Here is a 13,857-nt window from a genome sequence, read left to right on the forward strand (position 1 = left end):
TTCCTATCGGAAGCCGTCTGTTAGCCAAAATTGGAGTTAGGGCAAACCCAATCCGGACAAGAAGTCATTTAATCCTTCTTCCGGCAAGGGTGGACCTCCCAAAGGTCAGCCCTAGGTCAAACCCCTTTCTACCGCCACAACCTCCGATGCCGGAGGTACCAGTCGGGGCCAGACTTTTGCACTTCGCAAATAGATGGCTCCAAATAACTTCGGACGCGTGGGTTCATTCCCTTGTCACAAAAGGCCTCACTTTTCATTTCGAAAAAGGCCCCCACTCTCTCGCGTCCCCATAGATCTGGTATCTCCGCATCCACAACTTTCAGACTCCATTCTCGGACTCCTGGAAAAACAGGCGGTAGAAAGAGTTCACCAACCGGACAAGAAGTCATTTAATCCTTCTTCTGGCAAGGGTGGACCTCCCAACCGGTCATCGGTCAACATGCTATGACCGGTGTTGTCACCGGTCAAACCGGTCACTGAATGGTCCGGTCACCGGTCATGCTATGACCAATCCGGTCACCGGTCATTGACCGGTCCGGTCACCGGTCATGCTATGACCGGTGCAGTCACCGGTTAACCGGTCACTGGTCATTGACCGGTCCGGTCACCGGTCCAGTCACCGGTCATGTTATGACCGGTCTGGTCACCGGGTACCGGTCTGTGCCGGTACCGGTCAGACCGTTGCGGTCACCGTAGATGTTGACACTACTTTGTCAGTACTCAAGGAAGATGCAGTCGCGTTTCTACTGTGAGTCACAGACGTAAACGCGTAGTGTCTGATGTTTCCGGCTACTCCTCCACCTCGGGCTCGTCGTCATATGACTCATCGTCTACTTCGACTAGCATTCATCATTATCGGAGTGGACGTTTTTCACGCTCAACGGTATGCTGAGCTCTGTAACAGACTTCGTGCAGTTGGGACGTCTCTTCCTACGTCCTCTTCAGCACTATCTCTCATCTTGTTGGAAATGGTCTCCAGACAATCTGCTACCCTATTGGCAGGATTACCGCTTCTTCCCCCGCAACCTTTACATCTCATAACGGATGCGAGCATGGAAGGTTGGGGCGCTAAACTGGAACCCCGCAGCCTGACATTATCAGGATTGTGGTTTCCTCAGGAGTCTCACCTGCACATAAACAATCTCGAAATGCGAGCAGTCTTTCTAGCTGTTTCTCATTTCCAATCAAATCTTCGGGACTCCTGTGTGATGGTATCGACAGACAACACATCAGTCGTGGCTTACATCCAGAAACAGGGAGGTACACACTCTCACTCCCTGTATCTGGAATCAAGGAACTTACTTGTTCTTTGCAAGAGCCTCAACGTCTCTCTCTTGTCCAAGCACATACCAGGTAGTCTCAACGCCCTGGCGGACGGTTTGTCTCGCAAACACCAGTTACTTCCATCGGAGTGGACACTTCATCAGAAAGTGGCCAACTGGTTTTTGTTGTTGTTTTTTTTCCTCACTTTTGGTTATCCACTGGTCAACCTGTTTGCGACCAGAGACAACCACAGACTTCCTCTGTATGTGAGTCCAGTGTACGAACCAGCAGCGTGGGCGTTAGACGCGCTTTCGTTCGATTGGGATAAACTGGACGCTTACGCTTATTCCCCACTCTAATTTCCCTAATCTTAGGGAAAATCAGTGTGAGCTCTTGCCAGATCCTCCTGATCGCCCCTTGGTGGCCCAGGAGATCCTGGTTTAACGACCTTCTCGGTCTCCTGTGCGATTTTCTCAGGGAACTTCCGCACAGGTCAGATCTCCTATCTCTGAGAGGCAGACTTCACGTGGATCCAGACATGTTCCACTTACATGTCTGGCCGTAATCCAGCAATCCCTGCAGAAGAAACTCTTTTCTGTCAGGGCTTCAACTCTAGTTGCCTCTGCAAGGAGAAAGTCCACCAGACCAGTCTATGATGCTCGCTGGAAACTCTTCTCTAATTGGTGTGTTAGAGGGAAAATTGATCCCCTCAATCCATCTGCTAGACGCATTGTGGATTTTCTAATCTATCTCTTTGATGATAAGAAACTTTCTCTTAGCTCCATCAAAGGATGCAGATTTATGCTTTCGCATACCTTGGCTTTTCGTAAGTCATCACAAGTCTGTGCTGACCCAGCCATTTCGGAACTGATCAGAGCCATGGAACTTATACGTCCTGTGACTCGTTCTCTTACCCCTGAATGGGATTTGGCTTGTGTTCTTGGATCGCTTACTAAGGCTCCCTATGAACCCCTTAATCAGGCTTCTTTACAGTTATTAACCTGGAAGACCGTTTTCCTTCTTACCATGGCTTCATCCAAACGTAGAAGTGAAATTCATGCTCTTTCTATCGAAGATAGCCATCTTCATTTTGATTCCTCCAATGGCTCCGTCACTTTGTTGTGTCAGCCAGGATTCCTTGCTAAAAATCAACTCCCCTCAATGGCTTCTAAACCCTTCAAGGTCCCAAGTCTTTCTAGAACTTGTGGAAATGAAGATGAAGATAGGCTCCTCTGCCCTGTCAGGTCTTTGAAGTTCTATCTTAGTAGAGTTAAGTTCATTTGAGGTTCTCGCAAGAGACTCTTCATTCCCTTAAAAGGGGGGGGGGGGGCGATGTGTCTGCGGCTTCTATTTTCCGTTGGGTAGCCTCGACTATAAATACGGCTTACTCTTCTCTTTCATCTAGGGATTCATCCCTTTTTAGCTCACCTGAGCGATAGCTCGGGGTGAGCTATTGTGATCACTCAGCGTCCGGCGTCCGGCCGTCCGTAAACAATTTGTAAACATCTTCTTCTACTAAACCATTGAGCCAATTTCAACTAAATTTCATGTGGAGCATCCCTAGGTCATGGGACAAAAGAATTGTTAAAAAAAATTTGATCGCATAACCAAGATGGCCGCCATGACCATATATGGTAAAAACCTTAAAAAATCTTCTTGTCCGAAACCGCTCATCAGATTTTCAAAAAATTTCACAGGAATGACCTTTGAAGGCTCCCCTGAAAAAGTTGTTCAAAGAAAATTGATTCGTCAAAAAACATGGCCGCAGGAGCTCGTTGAACTTTGCATGTTTCTTCGTTTTTGCCTATTTTGTGAAAACTTTCATTTGAATGATAATTTAAGAATGCATACGCGGCCAACAGGGCACACTCTGAACAATATTACTGAAGCAACTGGTCTGTAATCCTAAATCTATAATTATCAGTCCAATGAAACATCATCCTTTTAGTAAAATACAGTGAATCAGTAAAAATATTATCAGAATATGAGATTTTTTGTATATTTTGTATGTTAAATATTGTGTTAATGTTTAATTTTGTTAATTAATATAAATATAAGCAGGACAGGGGAGGTAATACACTACAGGGGAAACAAATGCAATAAGTTTAAATTTATTGTTACAGATTTGCCTCCCTTGTAATATATTAAAATTTTACCAAATGTAAGGCTAACTGCATTTTTGTAATGCATACTACTACTACTACTACTACTACTACTACTACTACTACTACTACTACTACTACTACTACTACTACTACTTCTACTACTACTGCTACTACTACTGCTGCTGCTGCTGCTGCAGCTGCTGCTGCTACTACTACTACTACTACTTCTACTACTACTACTACTACTACTACTACTACTACTACTACTACTACTACTACTACTACTACTACTACTATCTACTGCTACTACTACTACTACTACTACTACTACTACTTCTACTACTACTACTACTACTACTACTACTACTACTACTACTACTGCTCTACTACTACTACTACTACTACTACTACTACTACTACTACTACTACTACTACTACTACTACTTCTACTACTGCTCTACTACTACTACTACTACTACTACTACTACTACTACTACTACAACTACTACTACTACTTCTACTACTACTACTACTACTACTACTACTACTTCTACTACTACTACTACTACTATTTCTTCTGCTACCCACCACCACCACCTACTACTACTACTACTCTATTACTACTACTACTAATACTACTACTACTACTACTACTACTACTACTACTACTACTACTACTACTACTACTATTTCTTCTGCCACCACCACCACCATCACCACCACCACCACCACCACCACCATTCACAGTGACAAAAAACGTATTCACACAATGGCTGCTACTACAACTTATAGCCCATATAGGGGGGCATGCATGTTTTACAAACAGCCCTTGTTATTTTGAACTCCACCTTCCCAGAATAGTTTAGTTCCTTTGGGTCTCAGGTGAGCGCCTTAGGGCCCATGGCCCTCTTGTTTAAGATTAGACCACATGAATTACGAGCAATGTCGGCTTCGTGGGCGTATATTAATCATACCCCACTCTCTGACGTGCTTCAAGCTGCTTTCTGGAGGAATCAGACCACCTTTTCATCTTTTTATCTTCGTTCTCTGGAGTGCCAACAGGACAACTTGTATTTGTTGGGCCCCCTTGTGGTTGCACAAACGGTAGTATCTTCTACGGCATAGGTATATTACGCTTATCCTTGAATTAAGTTAATACCGTACTAACGAAGATTAGCTGAGAACCCGTGATATGGGTTCCGCTGTGATAAGGGGGCTATGCTTATATTTTATATATATATTATACGTGAACCTTCCCGCCACAGCTGCAAAATCAGCTATATCTAGATAGCAGGTAACGTATTTAAGCTATTAAAACAAATTTTTATAGTAAAATTCATTTTAATTAGTAAATACTTACCTGCTATCAGTGAGTCCCACCTCCCAGCCCGCTCTTCGTCTAATGTTTTCATATTGTTTATTGGAATAAGAGTGATGGTTTCTGGGTAATATCCCGTTTTTTTGGTTGCACTGCACTATGTGACCGTTCTGACCTAGACGGGTTTATGACAAGTGTGGGATTCGGACAGAAAGCTTCCGGATAAAATACGATCCTTTCGGATAAGTAGCTATATCTAGATAGCAGGTAAGTATTTACTAATTAAAATGAATTTTACTATAAAAATTTGTTTTTGGGTCACTAGGTCAAAGGTCAAGGTCACTGTGACCTTTAAACAAACAAAAAAAATTCTGACAATCTTTCATTTATTCCAAAATGCATCCGCAGCCGAGCCTTGGCACCCATTATGCGGTGCTCTTGTTTTGTCATCTTGCTACAAATTAAGATCTTGCCTGGAAGACAATTGCTCCGCCCACTTAATCACGTGGCCTAGTTGTTAGAAAGCCTAGCCAAGCTTACATCAAATTGGCGTCTATGCTTTTAGATTATGCGATATTCCGGATGAATTTGATGAACATTTTTCAATTCCTTACAACATTGATGCAAGGGTTTTGTGTCATTAATTTATTGAGAAAGATTTTAAATAACATTAGCTAACATTAGCTATCTATAATGGGTATTTCCGAGAGTAAACACGCTCTTATATGCTTGTGAAATCACCTATGTTACTATGTGTAATTGTGGTATAAGTAATAAATAAAACTTATTCTATGGTATTTACTGATGTTATTTATGAACATATTAACAAAACATTGTTTTCACATATATCTAACATGAAATAGAGTTTTTATGCTCCCCGAAAATCTTTTCAGGGAGCATATAGTTGCCAGTTTGACCTTCCTTACTTCCTTCTGTCACACTTTTGTTACAGTTTCTCAAAGCGATCTCATACATATTTGGCATGTAGGTACCTTGCATGGACCTCTACCTTTTGATGAGGTTTGAGGTCACTGGGGTCAAGGGCACCGAGGCTAATAATAGATTTTTCATCACACTTTTGTTACAGTTTCTCATAGCGCCTTCAATATTTTACCGATCTCTTACATGTTTGGCACGTAGGTACCTTGCATGAACCTCTACCTTTTGATGAGGTTTGAGGTCACTGGGGTCAAGGTCAACGAGGCTCAACAGATTTTCTAAAGGTCAAACAAGGGGAGCATCCATCGTTTTCAACAATACTTGTATAACTTGGATTTTGGTTAGTTATACACTCCTTCTAATGCCATGCGGAAACCTTAATCTCCCATGTTATGGGTGATATTACCAAAATAATATTAAATATTTTCTTAAAGGAGCATTAACAAATCATTATAATTGAAAATGAATAACCACAAATCAGTTTGGTCATTTTCTGAAATAAATTGTTCTGAAACGGGTATTTCAGTCAGGCTAAATAAGGAAGCTGCCAATTGCAGACGTTCGAGCTAGCACCAGCATCTCCAAAATTACCATGTGCAATTGTGGTATCAATAATAAACCAGCAAATTTGTTGAATTGATGTCCCCAACCAAATAAATGTTGTTTATGGATGGCTGCAAATCCCTTGATAAACGGAATAATCATAAACAATAATTAAGTGAAGGGTAAATGTTTGTATTCCTTGCAATTCTCCTCATTGATATTTATAAGGAATGGCAAAATTATTCGAATATTCGATTAAATGGTCAGTACTCGAATAACAGAATTGATATTTGCATATTCGCAATTTTTTTTTCAAACCTTAATTGCCATAATATTTAATGACCTGCGAGCCGCTTACTAATTGACACCCGAAATCACTTGGGATTAACATGTTTGATGTGAATTTCTTCGTGTCAATCTGATAACACGGCCCGTATCAGCGTTGATTGCGCAAAGCAATATACACTCTCTAAGAAAGGTTCCGAACTGTTGTTTGTCAATGGGGTGCCAATTAATGGCTTCAATTGACTGGCAAATAATAATTAAGTTTCTGTGATCACAGAATGAACAGCCATTAAAATTACTCAAATTGCAACCGCAATGCAATATACACACTCTAAGATAGGGCCCGAAATGTTGTTTTCAATTGGGTGCCAATTAAGGGTTTCAATTGACTGGCGAATAATAATTTTGTTTCTGTGATCGCAGTTTGAACAGACATTAAAATATGTAAATTACTCAAATTTAACAAATTATATAAATTAAAAAGAAAATATTTGGTAGAAAACTTCAGAACAATTATTATTACAGTATCGGCCATAGTATTAGCCGACAAAGATACAATTATTCAATAGCAACGTTAATAAACAGCCTGGTACTCAGCAAACGGATATAACTTACAGAACAATGGAAGTTAACACAGAACATGTTTCACTCTTTTCTGATCTATTTCGCCTAAATAGGCCTTTTCAAAGTTTTTTTTTTTCCATCAAGCAACATTTTCTTTGTATTTCTCAACAGAACAATTGTATATTTTACTGTATTTCTGTGTCAATTTATATTTAATATCCCTCTACGAAACTGGGTAATAATAGTTAAATCAATCCAGCCGTTTTATGTGAATATTCGATGGAATGGATTTGCGAATATTCGAATACCGATATAGGTATTCGATGCCATCCCTAATATTTATGCACCCATAAAGTTTCATGTTGAACTCTTGTAGCTCATCTGAGATATAGCCAGGAAAAGTTACATCGTACAAAAACAACAAAGGGCAATAACTTTAAGTTAAGAAAGTGTTGGGTTATGGTTCTTTTGCATGGCACTTCTTCCAATTGATTCTACACACCCATGAAGTTTCATGTTGAAATGTTGTATCGTTTCTGAAATATAGCCCTGAAAAGTTCCATCATACAAAAACAACAAAGGGCAATTACTCTTATTAGCTCCACTGGCCGAAGGCCAGCGGGGCTTATGTCATGGTCCTGTGTCCGTCGTTCGTCTGTGCGTGCGTCTGTGCGTTAACTTTTCCTTTAAACATCTTGTCCTAAACTACTGGTCCAATTCTGGTGAAATTTCTCAGGAATGTTCCTGGGGTGAACCTCTTTCGAATTTGTTCAAATTATGCCCCTGGGTTCAAATTTGACCCTGCCCCGGGGGTCACAAAATTGAAAATTTGCTTATATAAGGCCTATTTTGTGAAAACTTCCAAAATCTCTCGTCAATAACCACTGGGCCTAGGGCTATCAAATTTGGTATGTAGAGACATCTAATAGTCCTCTACCAAATTTGTTCAAATTATGCCCCTGGGGTCACAAAATGAACATATGCTTATATAGGGTCTATTTTGTGCAAACTTTAAAAACTTCTTGTCCATAACCATAGGGCCTAGGGCTACCAAATTCGGTATGTAGTGACATCTAATAGTTCTGTACTTAGTTTGTTCAAATTATGCCCTTGGGGTCAAATTTGACCCTGCCCCGGGGGTCACAAAAATGAAAATTTGCTTGTATAAGGCCTATTTTGTGAAAACTTTCAAAACTTCTCGTCCATAACCATTGGGCCTAGGGCTATCAAATTAGGTATGTAGAGACATCTAATAATCCTCTACCAAATTTCTTCAAATTATGCCCCTGGGGTCACAAAATTGAAAATATGCTTATATAAGGCCTATTTTGTGAAAACTTTCAAAATCTCCCATCCATAACCATTGGGCCTAGGGCTATCAAATTTGGTATGTAGAGACATCTTATAGTCCTCTACCAAATTTCTTCAAATTATGCCCCTGGGGTCAAATTTGACCCTGCCCCGGGGGTCACAAAATTGAACATATGCTTATATAAGGCCTATTTTGTGAAAACTTTCAAAACTTCTTGTCCATAACCATTAGGCCTAGGGCTATCAAATTTGGTATGTAGAGACATCTAATAGTCCTCTACCAAATTTCTTCAAATTATGCCCCTGGGGTCAAATTTGACCCTGCCCCGGGGTTCACAAAATAGAACAAATGCTTATATAAGGCCTATTTTGTGAAAACTTTCAAAATCATTCGTCCATAACCATTGGGCCTAGGGCTATCAAATTTGGTATGTAGAGACATCTAATAGTCATCTACCAAATTTCTTCAAATTATGCCCCTGGAGTCAAATTTGACCCTGCCCCGGGGGTCACAAAATTGAACATATGCTTATATAAGGCCTATTTTGTGAAAACTTTCAAAATCATTCGTCCATAACTATTGGGCCTAGGGCTATCATATTTGGTTTGCAGAGACATCTAATAGTCCTCTACCAAATTTCTTCAAATTTTGCCCCTGGGGTCAAATTTGACCCTGCCCCAGTGGTCACAAAATTGAACATATGCTTATATAAGGCCTATTTTGTGAAAACTTTCAAAATCTTTTCGTCCATAACCATTGGGCCTAGGGCTAATAAATTTGGTATGTAGAGACATCTAATAGTTCTCTACCAAATTTTTTCAAATTATGCCCCTGGGGTCAAATTTGACCCTGCCCCGGGGGTCACAAAATTGAACATATGCGTATAAAGGGTCTATTTTGTGAAAACTTTACAAATTCTTGACCATAACCATTGGGCCTAGGGCTACCAAATTGAGTGTGAAGTGACATGTAATAGTTCTCTTCTTAGTTTGTTCAAATTATGCCCCTGGGGTCAAGTTTGACCCTGCCCCGAGAGTCACAAAATTGAACATATGCTTATATAAGGCCTATTGTGGGAAAACTTTTAAAATCTTTTTGTCCATAATTGTATGGCATAGGGCTACTAAATATGGTATGTAGTGACATGTAATAGTTCTCTTCTTAGTTTGTTCAAATTATGCCCCTGTGGTCAAATTTGAAACTGCCCCTGGGGTCACAAAATTGAATATATATGCTTATAAAGGGCTTATTTTGTGAAAACTTTAAAATCTACTTGTCCATAACCATTGGGTCTAGGGCTACCAAATTTGGTATGTAGTGACATCTTATAGTCCTCTACCAAGTTTGTTCAAATTATGCCCCTGGGGTCAAATTTGACCCTGCCCTGGGGGTAAAAAAATTGAACATACGCTTATATAAGGCCTATTTTGTGAAGACTTTAAAATCTCTTGTCCATTAACATTGGGCCTAGGGCTACCAAATTTGGTATGTAGTGAAATCTTATAGTTCTCTACCAAGTTTGTTCAAATTATGCCCCTGGGGTCAAATTTGACCCTGCTCCTAGGATCACAAATTTGAACATATATTTATATAAGGCCTATTTTGTGAAAACTTCAAAAATCTCTTGTCCGTAACTATCCAGCTTTGGGCTATCACATTTTGGTATGTAGTGACATCTTATAGTCCTCTACCAAATTTGTTCAAATTTTATTCCTGGGGTCAAATTTGAACGTGCCCCGGGGATCACAAAATTGAACATATGCTTATATAATGCCTATTTTGTGAAAACTTTAAAGAATTTCTTGTCCATAACCATTGGGTCTAGGGCTACACAATTTGGTATGTAGTGACATTGTATAGTCCTCCACTTAGTATGTTCAAATTATGCCCCAGGAGTCAAATTTGACCCTGCCCTGGGGGCCACAAAATGGATTATATGCTTATATAGTGCCTATTTTGTGAAAACTTTAAAAATCTTTTTGTCCTTAACCATAAGGCATAGGGCTTCAAAATTTGGTATGTAGTGACATCTAATAGTTTTCAACCAAGTTTGTTCAAATTATGCCCCTTGGGTCAAATTTGACTCTGCCCAGGGGGTCACAAAACTGAACATACGCTTATATGGGGCCTATTTTGTGAAAATTTAAAAAAAAAAATGTCCATAAACATTGGGCCTAGGGCAACCAAATTTGGTATGTAGTGACATCTAAGAAACCTCTACCATATTTGTTCAAATAATGCCTCTGGGGTCAACTTTGACCCTGCCCTGGGGGGTCACAAAATTGAATAAACGCTTATAAAGCGCCTATTTTGTGAAATCTTTAAAAATCTTCTTGTCGAAAACCATTCAGACAATGGCTACCAAATTTGGTATGCAGTAACATCTTATAGTTCTCTACCAATTTTGTTCAAATTATGCCCTTTGGTTCAAATTTGACCCTGATCTGCAGGTCATAAAATTGAACATTATATACGCTTATATCTTGCTTATTTTGTGAAAACTTTTAAAATATTCTTGTCCTTAACTCTAGGACCTAGGGCTACCATATTTTGTATGTACATGTTGTGAGATATAGTAGTCCTCTACAAAGTTTGCTCAAATTATGCCCCTGGGGTTAAATTTGACCAAGCCCAGGGGGTCACAAAAGTGTACATGTGCTTAAATAGGGCCTATATTTAAGTATTTGCACATGCAGAGAATATTTGTTTCAGCCTTTTTTCAGCAGTGGAGCGATACAGGGCCATCATGGCCCTCTTGTTAAAGATTAAATGGAATGTATCTCTTCTTAATATCGATGATAGTTGGAAGCATGGGTCTAATAAGTACGAAAAATTGGAATTATTAAGTTCTATATAATTACATGTTCTTCCATCGGATGTATTCTCTAATATCTTGCTCACAAATCTTCCATCCACAGTATATTTGTACAGTGCTATGTCTGATGTGATGTACAGGTTGCCCTGGTGACGGGCAATACCTTTGCAGTTATGTTCGAGCTTCAGTGTTCCTTCCTGAACCAACTGACCATTGGTCACTTTAATGAAGTGGATATCTTTGGTATTCAGAACAACAGCCACCAGACTGGAGTCAATGTTGCACATGGACTCTGGTTTACCAGGCAAGGCACAGTGGGCCACTACCTTGTAGTCGTCATTCAGCAGCTTTACCATTTCATTCCCCCAGTCTGCTATGAGGAGACGTCCAGAAGCTGTCTCACAGATACCTATTATAGAGCACACGCTTTCATCATGCTTAGTGCTAAGTCTAGATGTCCTTCTACTCGTCACTTTAATAATGATTGGATTACGATCGCTTAATTGATCAGATGCCTCACCTTGCTCGTTCTGATCACTTGTATCGTTTTCAAGGATAGACTGTATGGTGAATGTGCTTACATCCCTGAGAAATTTTCCGATGTCTGTAAAGAGTGACATTAATTCTTGTATGTTTGGATCAGCAATCAAAGTTAGCGAATTTGCATTCTTTGTTTTCATTTCCTGCAATGCTACTTCTGTCTTAAGAGACTGTTCAAGGCATTTTCTGTACATGATCAAGTGGATTGCTTCACTTTTTTCCTTTCTTCTCAGCCATTCATCTTCTACACATTTGATATTATTGATAGACTCAGTGCAGCGATCAATGTCAGTTTGAATAGATGTCCTCATGGTGACCTTTAATGTGTCCAATGCCTTGATTGTTTTCCTCTCAATTTCATGTAAAGAATCATTGATTGACTTTCGTTCATACTTAATTTGTTCAAGAATTGTATCATAGGACTTTTCAAGGGACTTCAAACTTTCTTCATAGTCATCTTTCTTCTGCATCAACTGCTGATGTATTGTATCTATAGTCATTTGAAACTGCTTGAACTCTCCATTTTGGTGGAGATCTTTAACTTTATCAGCTAGAAGTACAACATGGCTGCATTTCCTGTAAGAAAAATCCTAATTAAACCTAAAAATTCGTCAGGTATTGCTATTTTTTCAGATATATATCATTAATTATGCCCCCCTTAGAAAAAGAGGGGGTATATTGTTTTGCTGGATGTCGGTCCGTCTGTCAGTAGACCAGTTCGTTTCTGATCAATAACTTGTCAACGAATCGACCGATTGGCTTGATACTTCACATGTGCATTGGCCTTGGGCAGTAGATGACCCCTATTGAATTTGGGGTCACTTGGTAAAAGGTCAAGGTCACTGTTACAATAAGTGTGAAAATAGTTTCCGATCAATAACTCATCAACCAATTGACTGATTGGCTTGATACTTTACATGTGCATTGGCCTTGAACAGTAGATGACCCCTATTGAAATTGGGGTCACTAGTTCAAAGCCCTGTTTGGGGGGCCATATGTCTCGGACTGCGGAACTCCTGTTTTAATTAAGTAACTTAAGAATATGAATTGAACTTCCAACAAAAGTTTGAACTTTCAACAAAATATTTCCTTTAGATCTGAAAGGCACACCATTCTCAAGTACTTAATATTTTACCGTGGGCCCTGTTAACATAGCATTATATTTTTTAGCTCACCGCTGAGCGTATAGTGCTCATGGATAGCCATTGTAGACATTCAATGTCTTGTGTCATGTGTAATATATAGTGCTCCATGTGTAGTCAACTTTAATCTGATGCTCTCTAGAGGCCTTATGTTTTATCCCATCTTAAGAAAACTTGGTCATAATGGTTATCTTGATATATCTAGGCCAGGCCAAGTTTAAATCTGAGATAGTTGTTTCAATAACTAGGTCACCTAGTAAAACCGTTGAAAAACCTTACCACTTTAGAAGCAACGTTTATGACTCATCATTGATGAAACATTTTTGGAATGTTTTTCTTTACAATATCTGGGCCAAGTTTGAAACTTGGTCATGGTTGTCAAAAATAGGTCACCAGGTCAAATCTTAAAGAACACCCATTTTTCCACTCTTAATGCCACATTAATGACTCAATATTGATGAAGCATTCTCTCAATGCTTAGCTTAACACTTATCAAGACCATGCTTGAATCTGGGTCAGATGGGCAAAACAACTAAGTCATCAGGTCAAGTCTTTGACTAATGTTAAAACCTTGAACTCATCTGAGCTCTTCAATGCCATCATAGTCCTCTTCTTGTTGTAGCTATGTGTATTGTAAGATCAGTATTGAGGGTCAAAATGTTTAGTTTAGGAATATTAAAAAAAGATCTGAATTAATGGTGCTGCATGTTTACTTACTTATGATTGTAGACATGGCAGACATGACAAATCAGCTCACTGTGGTCTTCACAGAATCCTGTCAGTTTTTCTTTCTTGTGCTTTTGGCATTTCTCTAGATCATCCGCATTGGGAGAAGGCCACTGGCTTATGTTTTCTTTGCTCAATGTTGCATGCTTTTTAAAAAGATAGTTATGGTGCTCCATACATTTGTCACAAAAAAACTTTGAACATTCCTCACAGTAAAATTCAGACTCTGTGTTTCTGTCATTTTCCTGACAGGTAAAGCAAGGGAAGTCTGATCCTCTGTGAATGGAGCTTTCAAAATTGGAAGC

General features: G+C 39.5%; 2 protein-coding genes across 2 annotated transcripts in view; one reads left to right on the top strand and one right to left on the bottom strand.

Annotated features, from left to right (window-relative positions):
* Positions 1-12,252, bottom strand: part of LOC127880826 (uncharacterized) — a 29,937-nt gene extending 17,685 nt beyond the window's left edge. Inside the window, exon 1 of the mRNA XM_052428274.1 lies at positions 11,191-12,252. Within this exon, the coding sequence (XP_052284234.1) occupies positions 11,191-12,184 (994 nt within the window). The 5' untranslated portion in view covers positions 12,185-12,252. The remainder of the gene's footprint in view (positions 1-11,190) is intronic.
* LOC127880820 (Fanconi anemia group D2 protein-like) overlaps positions 1-13,857 on the top strand; it is a 126,423-nt gene that overhangs the window by 101,329 nt on the left and 11,237 nt on the right. The window lies entirely within an intron of this gene.

This window comes from Dreissena polymorpha, chromosome 5, assembly GCF_020536995.1.
Source record: "Dreissena polymorpha isolate Duluth1 chromosome 5, UMN_Dpol_1.0, whole genome shotgun sequence".
Classification (NCBI taxonomy): domain Eukaryota; kingdom Metazoa; phylum Mollusca; class Bivalvia; order Myida; family Dreissenidae; genus Dreissena; species Dreissena polymorpha.